This window comes from Martes martes (genome assembly GCF_963455335.1).
Source record: "Martes martes genome assembly, chromosome: 13".
In the NCBI taxonomy this organism is placed as follows: Eukaryota; Metazoa; Chordata; class Mammalia; order Carnivora; family Mustelidae; genus Martes; species Martes martes.
This window is the reverse complement of record NC_137901.1, coordinates 8,185,769-8,202,158: the sequence shown is the minus strand read 5'-3', so window position 1 is coordinate 8,202,158 and position 16,390 is coordinate 8,185,769. Positions and strand designations below refer to the sequence as shown.

Here is a 16,390-nt window from a genome sequence, read left to right as displayed (position 1 = left end):
TTCTCATAAAGATGGAGCTTAAATTATGCCCCAGAGAAAAAGGAAAGTTTTTAATTTTTTGGTCCTGTGATTTATAAATAAATGTGTTTACACAGGGATAGATGCATATATATTTATGTATATTATTTATATACCTGCATAAATTGAAATTTTAAAAATCAAATAGTTATACATATATATGAATGTATGTGTAAATATAAATGGACAGCTATATACGAAATGATGGTGCCTCTGTGTCCTCTCATCTTCAAGGTCTCACTTCTGTCTCTGCTTTTTTCAGTTATAGTTAAACCTGAAACAGAAATGGACAGTAAAAATATTTTTAGAACACTTGAAACTCTTGAATTAGTGACAGGGATTCTTATACCTTATGAAGTATTAGTTTTCTGCTAAATTAAGTTACTAGATTTTTTAAAAAATGTATTTAGGCTTGTGGAATATTTAAGAAAATCCATATACATTCCATATCCCCAGCAATAACCTGCCTTTCTGCCTTTTTACACTGTGGACTGTTTAGGGTCCCTTATAACACGTTGGTAGTCACCTTTGGCTTCTTTGGTTTTTTCCCCCCATCTCTGGTACTCTTAATCTTTCTTTCTTTCTTTCTTTCTTTCTTTCTTTAAGATGTTATTTATTTGAGAGAGAGAGAGCCCACAAGGGTGGGGTGAGAGGCAGAGGAAGAAGCAGACTCCTTGCTGAGCAGGGAGCCTGATGCGGGGCTCGATCCCTGGACTCTGGGATCGTGACCTGAGCCGAGGGTGGACGCTTAATGGACGGAGCCTCCCAGACACCCTTGAGTATTTCTAATAAGTACCGAGGAAGAGAAAAACATTTTGGGTTTTACATTTATCAGAGACCCATTGCATTTATTGCAGAGAACACAGCAGACTGAAGTATTCCAGAGTTGTAAGTGTAAACAGAGGAGGACCCACAATGGATGGATCAAATTCTAGGAGTCTGCACTCCCAGTTTGGGGAAACAAAAGCCACAGAATACAGACATTGCAACGACAGCCACTAGTCTTACCGTTTAGAGAAGACCGGGAGCTTAGAAAAGCTCAGCATTTAATAGAAGTCAACCTGGAACACCCGTCACCCAACTGGCCTGCATAGTCTTGGCCCTATACAGTGACTTTTGAAATTGATTTCAATTGTAACTTCTTAATCTAAGAATCCTAAAATCGCTTAGGTTTCAGTTTACTGAAGAGTATCTACCTTAACCCACTAAAGAGTTGATACTGCTTCATGTTCTGAATCTGGCTGTAGTCTCGCCAAGATGCTTACCCGGCCTGGCTCTCCCATACCTTTCTGCTCTGATCTCCTACCAGCCTTGCTCTGGTGCACTGCGCTCCACACCTGCTTTCCTGCAGTTCCTGGAGTAGTTCAGACAAGCTCCCACATTGGGGATTTGTGTCTCCAGTCCCTCTGACTGATGCGCTCTGTCCCCAGATGTCCCTGCCACGCCTCTTCCCTCCTCTAGAACGAAATGGGCAGCTCACCAGCCCTGTGCTGTGATTCCCTCCACAGCACTCAGCCCTATTGGAAAGACGGCTTACAAATGTGCTATCACCTGTCTATCCATTGGGATGAAAGTTCCACGAAACGGGAACTTTGTTTCTGTAAGGACAGAAACTTGGTGGTGGTTGTCATTTGTTTGTTCGTTTATTTATTTATTTATTTATTTATTTATTTATTTATTTTTACTATGGTATCTGCAAACCGTCAAGTTCTCCGATATTTTTTGAATGAATGGTTGGGAGTGATTCTGGTATTGGTGTATATTTAATAGCAATTAAATCGAAAGATGCCAGAGTTCATTTCTATATTGAAGTGAAAGCCAAAGCGGATGTCGTCAGTGCATCACAGCATTGGGCTGTGTAGTAACTACTTTTTACAAAAACAAAGTGTACCTTTCACTGGTACTTACATATTTTTTGGGAGGTCAGAGACCCAGGACCATGTACTTGGAGCTGCTCGTAACATAAGCCTGCAGTGACTAATTCTGGATGGGCTTTGCTTGTTTGTTTTTGCTTATTTGTTCATCTGATACCAATTATACATAAATAATTGAATTCTTTTTTTTTTAAAGATTTTATTTATTTATTTGACAGAGAGAGTTCACAAGTAGACAGAGAGGCAGGCAGAGAGAGAGAGGGAAGCAGGCTCCCTGCTGAGCAAAGAGCCCAATGCGGGACTTGATCCCAGGACCCTGAGATCATGACCTGGGCCGAAGGCAGCGGCTTAACCCACTGAGCCACCCAGGTGCCCCAAATAACTGAATTCTATATTCCAAGTCATCGTTCATATGGTATCTTACTTTAAGAAGGGAATTCAAATATAAGGCCGCTCCCAGGTATGCCACCTACTTCTATATGCTTTAAAATTTCCAGAGATGAAGCTTTCGGGACTTCCCTTAGTGCAGTGGACCCTCAGGTTTAACAGAAATCCTTCCTTTAGGTCAACAGTATGGAAAAGGTCCATTATATCGGACCTGTGGTTAAGGTAGAGCTTGTGAATGAGTCCTAGCTAAAGAACATAGTTATGGCTATGAACTAAAGCCAAGAAATTGCCATTTACTTCACAGTGAGTCTCAACTGGAAAAAGGACGTCCTTTGTGTAAAATCACCTTGAGGAGAGAAAGCAGTAAGGAAAAGAGTTTGCTGTGAGGTGAAAGGGTTTCCATCAGATAGAAAGGAATTAAGGGAGGGGGCGGCACCTGAGTGTCTCAGTTGGTTAAGCGACTGCCTTTGGGTCGTGTCATGATCCCAGGTTCCTGGGATCTAGCCCCACATGGGGCTCCCTGCTCAGTAGGGAACCTGCTTCTCCCTCTCCCTCCACTGTTCCCCCTGCTTGTGCGCTCGCTCACTCTCTGTCAAATAAGTAAATAAATGTCTTTAAAAAAACAAAAAGAAAGGAATTAAGAGGGTATTTAATTATGGCAAGCTGGCAGGCTAATTCATGCAGTGGAAAACTGAGGCTGTAGAACATCTGGGGATCGTGGGGATTTTTGGAGTCCTGGCAACAGCGTGGAATTTTCTAGAATGAAAACTTGAAGAGTACCTTGAAGCTTGTTTGGTGAGACAACTGGCATGTTTTGGAGATAACTCTGAAAGAGAAGGTGAAATCGGTCAGTCCCTAAGGAGTCGGTGAGGCACCTTCCTGAGCCATGATGGGGATAGGCAAGAGTGTCATCAGCTAAGGGACAGGACAGGAGGAAAGTGCATTCTCTTGCAAGCAGTAAGTTCTGTTCCTAACCAGCCAAATGGTCCCTGCATCTTTCGATGTCCTTGAAGAACCGGGCAGAAGAGACTACACCATCCGCTCCCACATACTGCTTAATGAAGGGCATTTATTTATTTTGTCTCGTGGGACAAAAATAAGAATAAGGTACCTAATTTCATTCATCTGATTATTTTTCATGTACTGGAAGAATTCATGTCTTTCATTTATAAGCAAAATAAAACCTACTCTGTTATTTATTTATTTATTTATTTTTCCCTCAGAGGAGTGATTTCCTGGGCTCAAGCAGTCACTTCTGCTGCTCTTCCCTGGAATTTCCCCAACAAACTTATTATATAGGGCATCACTTCTAGGGCCTAAAGCAGAACATAGTACACTATTAAAATCCTGTTTGATGAACAGTAACAAAGAAGTGATTTCCTCATGCTTCTGCTTATTTATGCTGCTAGCATGAAGGTTGTTTTTAGAATGCTGATTCATGCTGAATTTGACTTCACATTGACACAGAGTGATACGTGCAGAGTCTCAGCACCAGCACCCTTTTCATTATTTACGCTGATGACAAAGCAAAACATTTTGAAAATCTGCATCAAACAAGAATATAAAATGAAAATCTCTGCCTTTATTAACATTTATTAAATTATTCTTTTACTACTTTAAGTTTAAAAATTCAACTAGCTCTCTAATCGGAATGTAACTAGTCCAAATAGCTATGATGCATTTATATTATTTTTCCCAGTGAACTGTTTTAATCTCTTTACTGTGAGATTTTCATTAGACCTCTGAAATATCAAGAATAACTTACTGAGACAAACATAAACTGAGGAACTTTGTACTGTGGACCTTGAAAATGAAACAGCCAGTTATTTTACCAGCAAAATAGGTTTATTTGGGAATAGCAGAGGAATTGCAATTTGAGACGAGCAAGCTGCCAGAAACCACAGGCGAGTCCAGAGAACAAAGGAGAGGGACACCCAGTCAGAAGAGGAAAAGGGATTGTTGGGAGGGGCTGTTATAATGAACAAGTCCTTCGGAGTACACTGGAGTTCAGAGCATGGCGGCTCTTTATTGGCTGAGTTGTGACCTCTCTCACTGGCTGGGCTGTTGCCAGGCAAGGAGAAAATCTTCCTTTTCTCTGCTGGGGGTTACTGAAGTACAGGCATCTTCCTATGGGGAATGCAAGGTGTTTCGTCTTGTCTAGTGGTAGGGTGTGAGAGCTCCCCTTTCTGGCCTTTGTTTTGTTTTTTAATTCAGTTTCACCATAGGGGCAAATCTGCAGCTATGTCGCTGTCCACTTTTAAAGTAAGACATCCAGTTATTTTACCAGCAGATGAGTTTATTTGGAAATCGCAGAAGATTTGCAGTCAGGATAAGCAAGCTTTAGCGAAAGCCACAGGCAAGTCCAACTGCAAAGGGGAGGGACATTGCTTTCTAAAGAAAAAGGGGTGGTTTTGATCAAAAGCCCACCGGAGGAAGGTGAGAACGGTCCAGGGTGATGACAGTTTTTCATGGGTGGAATCTTCAGGCAAGGAAGGAAATGTTCCTTCCTCATGTTGGAGTGGGAAAGCAGTATTGGACTTCCCGCGAGGTCTGTTACTGACCAAGAGTGGTCGTGGGTGGGAGCTCCCCCTTCTGGCCTCCCGACTCCCATTTTAAGAGAGATTTTTGTGTATTAATTTTCATACGGCGAAACACCTGGTCAGTCTTCTTCAAAACTGTTGAGATCATGAACAGCAAACAAACAAACAAAAACAGAAAATACTAGGAAACTATCAGAGACCAGAGGGGTCCAACGACACAGGACACCTAAATTTAGTATGTTGTCCCGGATTGAATCCCTTGGAAACAGAATAAGATATTGGTGGAAACACTAGCAATTTTTAAATAAACTCTTTAAGTAATAGTATTATACCAATGTTAATTTTGTAGTTTTGAAAAAAGTGCCATGGTTATATAGAATGTGAATATTGGAGGTAGCTGGCTAAAGTCTATTTAGGAACTCTGTACCATTTTAGCAACTGTTTTATTAATCTAACATTATTCCAAAATAAGACACTAGTAATTTAAGGGCCTCTGCTTAGTAAACATTCATTAAATCAAGTCTTCAACAATAATTTTTATCTTTATGTGGTTGCCTCTCTTAATGTAATAGCAAAAGATAATATATTAATGAAAATACCCACTCTTTTTTCTTTATTACCCATTATCAGATGTATTCCATCATAACACTGAGGGCCAAAGTGGAAACACTTATGCTTTCCAACTTATATTTAACTCTTTTGACATTTTAATAGAAAATAACTGTAGTCACACAAGATGGGCATTACAGTCAGTGAGTGTGTTTCTGTGATTCCATGAATATCATGAGGCTTCATTTGACATCATCATGGTTCCTGAGCTATGGGCAATAAAGTGCAAAGCATACAGGGGAAAGCATTCTTCAGTAGGAACAAACAGAAACCATATTACCAAGGATCTGGTCTCAATTCCATTCAAAGAGAGTTGTCCTACTTCAGGCTAGGATTCTAAATCCAGTAACAAAAAAGAGATAAATATTGAAAATCTATATACATCCCACTTTGCAAATGATGCTTTTATTTATCTTCTCCAATCCCTCAAATTTCTAGTCTGATTCATGTAACTTGTTTTCACTTCTGAAAGATTGCTACCACTGCAACTACATCCACTACCAACCACCACCATTTTGGCTAATAATAACAAAATCTAAAAGGGTCTGTCTTGGTCAGCTTGGGCTGCCATGACACAATACCACAGACTAAGTGGCTCAAACAACAGACATTTATTTTCTCGTAGCTCCGGAGGCTAGAAGTCCAAAATCAAGATGCCAGCATGGTCAGGTTCTTGAGCGAGCCCTCTTCCCGTCTTGCGGATGGCCACTAGCTCACTGTGTGTGTGGGAGCACAGAGAGAGACAGAACAAGCTCTGTGGGGTTTCTTCTTATAAGACCACTTATCCCGTCCTGACGGCCCCACCCTCATGGACTTAACTGAACCTAATTACATTCCAGAGGCCCCATCTCCAAATACCATCACACTGGGGGTAAAGAATCCAACATGAGAGGTTAGGAGGGACGCAATGTAATCCATAGCAGTGTTCAAAACCCAAGAGTTTCAGATAATAGTGTGAGGACTGAGCATTAAACACATATTGTAGATACTTTCTGTGAGCTATCTTATTAAATCCTCAAATAGCAACTTCATGAGGTATATTGATCTGAATTTATAGAAAAAGAAGTTGGGTTTTAGAGAAGTTAAAATAACTTCTGCAAGACAAAGCATTTGAAATATAGCAGAATGTGCACTGAAAATCAAGATATGCTAGCTAAAAAAACTGTATTCTGTATTCTTGGGCATTGCAATAGAATACCCTCAATTCCATTGTGTAGGATTTATACTAATGACTGCGTGAAATGATTCATCCTGGGCAAAAATTAATTCACACTGTATTGTGGAAGGAGTAATTTTAGAAAGAGAGTAAACTCGTGCACTTTTTTCTGTTTTTCAGCTCTATATTAATCAATGCAAACAGCCGTATCCAAACAATTGTGAAATTAACGGGAACTCGCTTTCATTCAAGAGTATTTAGACAGTTTGTCTGTTAATAGTATGTCTAACATAATCCCCATAATTATTGGAATTATTTGAAACCTTTAAAATATGTTGGTAGAAGCAATGATTTTTACAATATATGTAAATATCCACAATAGCTATGGGTGTGCTGAACTAAGTCTACCTCTAAGAGCATTTTATCTGTTTTGCACTGTACTACCGTCTGTTAGTGCATGACTCCTCTATAGCCTTACAAAGCCATGAGCTGTGTACTTTTTATTTCTATTCACTGTCACAACAATCCCATGATATAGGCTTTGGTTTCCACCAGCTAAGAGAAGTATACATGCTCAGGGGTCCAGTGACTTGCCCGGAGCCACATGGCTCTCACAAGGGGCAGAGCTGGAATTCCAAGCTCTGGTTCCACAGTCCGAGTTTCAAAGATCATCGATATATTTATTTTTATTTTTTAAAATTCTTATATGGTGTTCTAATTGTTCTGACTGTGGAATATTTGGGTCTGAATATTCTGGATTTGAATTTTGTTAGAATTGTATGTCCTTAGCAAAAAAGTGTCCTTACATATGTCCTTGTCACGTGTGGCAAACTGTACCTACTTTGTAAGTTAAAGGAGCCGGAGAAAGGAGCTGCGCATGTGAAGAGCTTGCCGTGCACTAGGATGCGGGCCCATCTTGTTGACTCTTACTTCTGTCCAGTGAGGTACCCTTCTCCGTGAGACATTAAGTAATTTGTCTCAGGTTGCACAGCTAGTAAATGGCAAAGCCATGATGTAAACCCATCTGTTGGATTCCAGAATGCCGGGCGAGGTCATTGCAAGGACGTTATTGTCACCAGCTGACCTGCGAGCTGGACCTCACCCGTCCCCATCCTTGGAAGGTACCTTCCGCCCACCCTGACTGTAGGCATAGCCATTTCAAGCACGCGGTCTTGGGAGAGCAGTGTGTTGTTGAGATCATCTGGACTGAAAGTGACTGAACCCTGTTAAGGCTTCTTTATGGAATTTTAAGATTCGACAGGAGGAGCAGAGCGGGAGTTGCTGAGCTGTGCTTGTCTTGTGACCACCCAAGACAAGTCTTGTATGGGAGTTCCCTTGCTTGTTAAACTTGTCACTCACCAGCCTGGGGTGGCCCGTCTCAGTCTTGGGTATCTCCTTGCCCTCTGTGTAAAGGGGCCAGTTTCAGACCTCACCCAGGGAACTCCCAAATTTGCAAACTAACACAAAGCTTTATTCATTTTCCACTGTACAAACTGCCTTTTTCTTACATGTTTTCTTTTTCTACACTTATTACCTTAAATATACTTGAAATATAAATACCTTTTTAAAGTTTAAAAAGCAGAATCTATAACGCTAAATAAACCCACGTAGAATTGAGTCAAAGCCAAGCAAACCATAAGCTGATATTATATCATAATCAGTATTCACAGTGTTTTTTAAATAGTATTTTACTGTGAGGGATGGAGACCAGTAAGGGGCCAAAAAGTAACATAATGTGCTAAACACAAGTATGGAGGAAGGACACCAGCAGGCCTGGGGGTGGGGGGAGGGTATTAAACACCCTATTTCCAGGTGTGTGGTTAGGAAGCCCATCACGGAGGAGGCGCATCTCTATCCAGGTAGAGGAGAGATGCACAGACCTGAGCCAGAGCTCAAGGTTATCCTGTAGAGGCTTTTCGAAGATAATAGGAAAGAAGCTAAGAAAGGCAGCAAGTGTAAAGTGAAAGTGTGTGCGTTGTTACTCTGTTTATAATGCTTTTATGAAAGGTCTTCTATATAACTATTCTAAGAGTTCCTTTTCACATGGGAAACACTGTTTTCTAGTGAGTAATGAACAATGAAATTATATTTTAGAAATTATATTATCGAAATTATAATTTCTACAAGAAATTATATTATCTGGCCAGTATTAGAAAAGAAAGAAAGAGAAAAGAAGGAAGGGAGGGAGGAAGGAGGGAAGAGGAAAGGAAGATAGGAAAGAAGAAAGGGCAGGAAGTAAGGAGGAAAGAAAGAAGGAAAGAAACGAAAGAAGAGGAAAGGGGAGGAGGAGAGAAAGAGGAAGAGAGAGAGGAAGGAAGGAAGAAACACAATATAGCAACTTTGCAGTTTTGTCTTCCCTCAGTGCATTTATTTATGGCTACAGAGAATGTAGATTGTTGCAAAACTGTGCTACATGTTCAAAATTTTAAATTGTGGCCAATTTGCGTTTCTAAACCTCTCCAATGACTGAGAGGACACTCGTTTTATTTTATTTTATTTTATTTGTTTATTTATTTATTTATTTATTTTGAAGGTCAAGCAAAGCTTTATTTCGCGCCAAGCATTGAGAATCAAAGACCGTTGGGGGCCGCCTCTTACAGAGAGAGCGACGACCCCCAGCCTCACAGACTAACTTTTATAGAGCAAAGGCCATGTGGTTGAGCCTGGCCACACACGGTGGCCAACGAGATTGCAACACACAGAGAAAGCTGCACAGTCATGCTAGGTCACACACGGGGGGCCAATTGAATTACAATTCACCCCATAGTAGCTATTTGAACTAGCCTATCACCTTGGTCAGAATTGGCGCCCAAAAGGCGGTGCCCACACTCCTTGGTAGCTAGGGAGGCAGTATGTGCACCGCACTGATTGGATGTCTCCACCTGGCCCGACTCATCTCTGCATTTGGGCTCTGTTATCTCCACCTGACCCGACCCGCCCTTGTATTTGGGCTCTGTTATCAGGGACTGGTCAACCACATTTTACTGGTTTCCTGGACTTGCTTTTACGTAAGTTCCCCTGCGTGGGGCGGAGGGGCAGGGTCAATTTAAGTTTTACCGCATAAACAACAAAATCACTGTTTAACCGAGATGAAATCACTCTGGCTAAATAGGCCCTCACAGTCTGGAAAGTGTGTATACATTTCTGAGGACACTCATTTTATTACTTTGCCTTAAATGTACCTGGGGAGGGAGGTTGACAGAGGGGCCAAGCTCAAAGTCTGATATTAATTGGTCCTATGAAACAGGGGCAGAGTCCAGGAATGATGGTGTGTGTGTGTGTGTGTGTGTGTGTGTGTGTGTGTAATTGGTGGTCCTGCTTTTTTACCAAAGAGATGTGTGCTCAGAGGTGTGTGCAAATCCTGACACTGTCGCACTGTTTTTATCCTAAAATGGAGATAAACTACCCCATGTTGTAGGTATGGAGATCAAATGTGCATATATAAATGTTTAGATGTATTCCATATAAATAAGCGTTTAACAAATGCTAGTTACTGTAAAGTATAAAAGGGTAAAGCAGATGTTTCTATTATAAAAGCACCTATCTTCCTGCTTTCTAAATTAACATATGAGCTTTTGGTCTTTTAAAGTAAATTAATCCTACAAGATAAGTTAATTTTTAGACGTGGTGATTTTTGAAAGATAGAAAATTGAGCATTATGAAAGTGCTTAATCTTACAAGTTATGACTGCATTATCATGGAAAACAGAGAATTGCCCTGTCACTGGCATGCTGAGATAAATATTTTATATGGTATTGACACCAGATGATTTAATTAGATTAAAGACCATTGAAGGCAGCACATTGAAAACTTCATAAGATAAAATCTTTGTACCAAAAAAAGTCACTTTTATATTAAATATTGTGTTCTTAAAACTTTGCTGTAATGTTAATGAACAACCTGGTTAGGACTCAAAAACTGTTCTCTCTCTAAATACATTTAAAAAATTTCTTTCCAGTGGATTAGTTGGATAAATAAATTCCTGGCATTACAAAACTCATGCAAAAAGATAGATAATCAGATCCTTCATTTGCTTTCAGATTTTCAGACGATGCTGGTTGGTTTTCAAGAAGGCTTCTAGTAAAGGACCCAGAAGGCTAGAAAAATTTCCGGATGAAAAGGCAGCGTATTTCAGAAACTTCCATAAGGTAAGCCACAGTGTTCGGAATCACTAGGGAATAAGCAGACCCTTGGCAACAACTCCTGGAGACGTTTCTTTTGATCGATGAAATCTGCAGGGGCAAAACTGCATGACCAGTATAAAATGTCCCTGTTTTGATGAAATGCAAAAGTTATTTTTCTCCTTTATTTTAATCATCTGCTGTAAATGCCAGTGGTACCTCTGCAAAATGAAAGACTCATTTTTATTGCTACTTTGCGAAATGAGATGACTCATAATTCAACCACATCATTTCCCAACGTGCTGAGTAGACGTTTTCCCTCTGTTCAGGTTAATTGTGCATTTGTTACTTTGATTTAAACTGTGGGCAATATTTAGGAGATAAAACTTTGGAGGCTGGTGTTAGCTGTGCTAATGACTCTGCTAATGCACACAGTAGTTGCTGTTTATAGCTTTAACAAGAAAGGATCATCAGATAGGCTGATGTGTAGGAGGTAGCCATACAGTCTATGAATTTTGATTCATTCTCATGAATCAGTTTACTAAGGATGGAAAGTATGTAGGAAATACCCCAGAATGATGTTAAATATGCTGCCTAAAGTTGTCTTTGGTCATAATACCAAAATACAGTTAAGTATTTTATAATCACGTGGAGAATTCATGGTCAGAACTCAGAACTGTGAACTGGTAGGACGGTTTGTTGACCAGGCCTCAGTAAGCTCAGTAAAGAATCTAATTCCTCATGGTTGGTAATACAGAGTAAGTTACCATGAATAACATAATGATTTTGTGGGGTTTATTTTATGTGATATGTATTTTATGTGTATTCCTCCTTTTATTAAAAACAGAGTGCTTCCTGGGGCACCTGGGTGGCTCAGTGGGTTAAAGCCTCTGCCTTTGGCTCAGGCCACGATCTCAGGGTCCTGGGATTGAGTCCCACGTCTGGCTCTCTGCTCAGCAGGGAGCCTGCTTCCCCCTGTCTTTCTGCCTGCCACTCTGCCTACTTGTGATCTCTCTCTCTCTCTCTTTCTAATAAATAAATAAAATCTTAAAAAAAAGAAAAACAGAATGTATGCCTGGGGCTAGGGGGGGTGGGAGTGATAACAGATACGGCACAGAGGATTTTGAGGACAGTGAAACTATCCTTTACAACACCATCATGGTGGATGTATGTCATCAGACATTTGTCCAGACTCGTAGAATGTACGACACCGAGAGTGAACCTTACTGTAAAATACGGACTTTGGGTGATTATGCTGTGTCAAAGTGGATTCATCAGCTGTAGCAAATGTCCCGCTCTGCTGTGGGATGTGAATAATGGGGGAAGCTGTGCATGTGCGGAGGCTGACGGTAGAGGGAAATCTCTGTACCTTCTGCTCAGTAGGGCTGTGGACCGAAAAGTGCTCTCCAAAATAAAGTTTATTTTAAAAAATAGATTTTTCTACAATATTTCCTAACGAATTCTATTACACAAATATCTAGCAATCATTTCTGTTACATTCAGAACTCCATCTGAGGGCTTAGCATTTGAATTTCTTTAACTCCTTATGAGGTATTCTCTATATTAATATAGACTTACTCTCAGAGAATCCAAGTTCAAGTTCCTGTCTAGCCACTTACTGGCTCATGGAAGTTTGATTTTCTCATGAGTACGTTTTATAGTACCTGTCTCTTCTGACGACTGTTTGAGATAGGCTGTCAAAGACCAAGCAGCTCAGTGGTGCCTATTGTAATTACATGAAAAAGTACAGGAAGTCTAAAGGTTCACTGATGTTTTGTATTATGGTTATGATCATGGCAATATTTTTAAACCTGATTTAATGAAAATCTGCAAAGTGGTGAAATATGAGTCTGTGACTTTAGTTTTTGGGTAAAATTTTGGAAAGACAGAGCACACTGTTTACTCTGGATTTCTAGGCAGAACCCCTGCCCGCTGGTCAGGGGCGGATGGTGGCTGGAGGCTGGCCAGGCACTCGTGACTCAGGCACAATCCTCAAGAAGGAGAAAGATCATCCTGACAAATAGATTGTTGAGAAAGACCAAGCATCTTAATCACTTCAGTGCGTGTGTGGTGAGAACATTTGAGATGGACTCTCTTACCAACTTTCAAGTAAATCACACAGTACCGTGAACCATAGTTACCATCCCGTACGTTAGATTTCCAGAACTTACTCATCTACCCTCTAACCAGTGGTGATGGAGGTGCTAACTAACCTTGTTTTAGTAATCATTTCACAATGTACACATATATCAAAAGATCACTTTGTATACCTTAAACTTACATAATGTTACATGCCAGTTATATCTCAGTTGTAGAGCTGGAATAAAAAACATCTTAACGTTGCACAGTGGGTAGGATTGTAGGCTCTGGAATCGAGCATCCATCTTTAAGAGCCGTGTGTACTTGCATAGGCTGTTTAGTTTCCATGTACTTAATTTGCCTCCTCTGACAGATTAAGACCATAATAATATAACAGATTATAACGCAAAAAAGATTATTGTAGGGGATAAAATGGTACTATAGGCATATAATGAGATTAAATATAACAAGCTCTTATTAATGAATTAAACTGTATAGCTAAGTACATAACTACTTACTTGGCGTATAGTAAATGGCAGTAAACATTAGCCATTTTGAGTCCAGGCTAGGTGTGATGGTGACTTGGGTGAATGTGCTAGTGTTGGAGCTGGAGAGAGAAGGACGCCTTCTGGATATGGTCGGTGAGCGCTGACAGGATGTACTTTGGGATTAGATGTGGGATGTTAGTGAAAGGTAGGTAGGACTCATGGAGGTTCCTGAGTTTGGGTCTGAGCCACAGAGAAGAGGGTGATGTAATTCATGAAGCAAGGAAGACGAGGAGAGCAAGCTTTGAGCGAAAAGTCGCAAAGCCTTCACTGATTGGATGTAGAGGAAACGGAAGAAGGAGGAGTAAGAGCCGCTGTGTTTTCCAGACTGGGTGGTAGAGGGGTGGTCCTGCAGTTACAGAGACAGGGACCCTCTGTGGAGGGTCCTTTCCTCAGTGGGGAAAGAAGGCGGCATTCTTGGCACGTGAGATTAGGTTTCTTTACGGTACATTCAGATAGATGTTTTCATTCAACTGTTAGAACTGCAGCCAGACTTAAAGCAGATGCACAGGAGAGCTACTGAATGGTGATGTGAAGGTGGGTGTATATTAAGGCCTCTCTGAGAGCTTGATCAGTGCAAAATAAGACGCTTTCCTCTAAAAGCCGTGGGATTTGGTACCAGGCTTACAGTGACATTCAGGGTGTTTTTGACAAACTAATTTCAATTCTAAGTTTATCAAGAATTACAAATCAAATGAAAAAAAGCTGGCATTTGACTCAAAATGAGTTAATCCAAAAAATGATAGAAAATTATTAAAAGTGGCATTTCAAAGGAAATGCAAGTGGAATAAATGTTAAAATACCAAACAGTAAAATTTATAGTAATTATTGAAACCGTTTAACTGGAACTTCCCAACTGAAAGTTTTAACAATTCTAGAGAGAGAATTGTTTATGTTACCAAAAGAGGAAAGTATGAAGAATACTGACTTGAAAAGGAAAAGAGAAGAGAAGACAGAACATTAGACGCCATGTGTCCTCCTCATCCCTGAGGCTGCCCGTCCCTATGAACATGCCACCCCAGAGGTCAGATGGCGTTAATTTGTCCCAGCCCGAAAAACCAGCCATCGAGGCAAAATAGCAGTCACAAATGTTCATGATATTTTTATCCTGGCATATACTTTTGTTTCTGCAAAATCAAAGTGTGAACCATCACTTCCCATGGCTTCTTCCATGAATCCTTTTTTTGAGGAAAGCTGTAAGTTTCTCAGCTCCCCCTGACAGGTGAGTAAAGGGACATCTCTTTATGAAAAGGCTGACCTATTTAAAATCTCTCTTTTCCTTTGAGCAGTTCATGTTCAGTTCAAATCTTGGAGCCCCAGAATTGGAAAAAAAAAAAATCATCTTCATTTTCAAGATAGCTTAAAATAGGCTAGTCCGGATTTCCCCAATTGTTCTATTTATTAATTATTACGTATTTTAACTTGTGATTATTCAGTTGTCTTGATACACCCTAAAATTTGCTGTAGCGCTCAATAGCAATAAATCGAAGTAATCGATCAAATGAGTGAAATGTGTCCAGCCTTAGTGAGGGTATTATGAACAATAGCTAAGGACAGAATTATTTCTTTGCCAGCTTTAACTTTGTGCTGTGCTCTATCTGGAACATACATATTGTAAGGCTTATGAGTATTAATGGTCCCATTTAGACATTTGATATGTTTACTGTGAGAGAGATCTTGCTGCATAAATCAATTTTTATATGAAACGGCTATAAAATGGTATATACTTTTTTTTTTAACCTCTTGGTAGAAAGAAATTTGAAATTCAAATCACTAGCTGCTGAAGGAAGTTATTAAAAATGCATTAGGGTTGAAAATGTAGCTGTATATAATTGTCATAACAGATATTCAAAACAAATTTATCCTCAATGAAAACTGAACCAGAGCAATTTACATAGAATCAGCTAATAAATTTTCCTTAATTTTCTAAGCAGATGAAAAAGAAACAGTTCATAGAAATTTTAATAAAATAAATATGAGTGCTGTCTGTAGGGAGGAAAGTATAAATAAAATCCCTGAGAAGGATGAATGAAGATGGAACGGTGTGAATTTCCTAGGATGAGGACTGCATGAGCTAGAAAAGCAATGTCTGTATTGGGACCAATCTTATTTCTAAATCCCCTGCAACCTGACATTGAAAACATCATTTTGTTCTATCCATTTTACTCATTTTTGGAGTTGTCGGTATTTATCTTTATGTAAAGCAAACATCTGAGAAACTTGGGGAAAAGATGAAGACATCCTTATGAGAAACAGCCACCTGGAAATAGAGCATATCCGTAAAGCTAGGAGCAAAACCATAGGTTTATGTATAAATAGCACATATGAACAGTGTGTAATGTTGAACGCTTTCATTTTGATTCCAGTGGCTCTCTACTTGGATGAGCACACACTTGGTGTGATGTGAAGAGTGTTCAAAGGTTTGGTGTCTCTTAAAATGTCTGCTGGAAGCTCCCAGAGTGATAATCATTCACATTAGGGTATCATTCATTTTTTTGTTCATTCATTCTTCATTCATTCATTTATTCATCTATCTGTAATCTCTTGTCTTGAAGAGGCCTCGGGTTTTTTGTTTTTTGTTTTTTAATTTTTAGCATAAGCTCCTGTTAACACACACATTGGTTCCTGGGACAGTCACACGTCAACCCACAATCATTTATTTATTGCTTTATTCATAGTATCTGGTCACATGCTAATGACTCAGAAAAGATTAGAAGAAATGGAATATGAAAAGTTGGTTTTTGTGTAGAATGAAAAGAAGGGGTAAAATGCCCACAACACACCCCTATGTGGAGTCTCTGGCCGAGATGGGTGGGATGTGAGGACGGGCAGTTCTAAAGCCAGAGATGGGCGAGAGCGATCGGGCGGTAAGACCGGCAACTGGAGAGCATCATCAGCAAAGTTGTGATGTAAGATAATAGGGAACTTCCTGAGTTAGACTTCATCTCTGTCATATTTGAATCAAGGTCCATTACAGTTTTACAACATCTAAGAGATCTCCAATAAGAATCACTCCGGGCAGTTTCAGGATGCCACAGAAAACAGATCACTCGGCAATCAG

The 16,390-nt window shown here is 39.9% G+C and overlaps 1 protein-coding gene across 1 annotated transcript in view; it reads left to right on the top strand.

Annotated features, from left to right (window-relative positions):
- DOK6 (docking protein 6) overlaps nt 1-16,390 on the top strand; it is a 374,630-nt gene that overhangs the window by 100,531 nt on the left and 257,709 nt on the right. Inside the window, exon 2 of the mRNA XM_080822172.1 lies at nt 10,625-10,732. Within this exon, the coding sequence (XP_080678298.1) occupies nt 10,625-10,732 (108 nt within the window). The remainder of the gene's footprint in view (nt 1-10,624; nt 10,733-16,390) is intronic.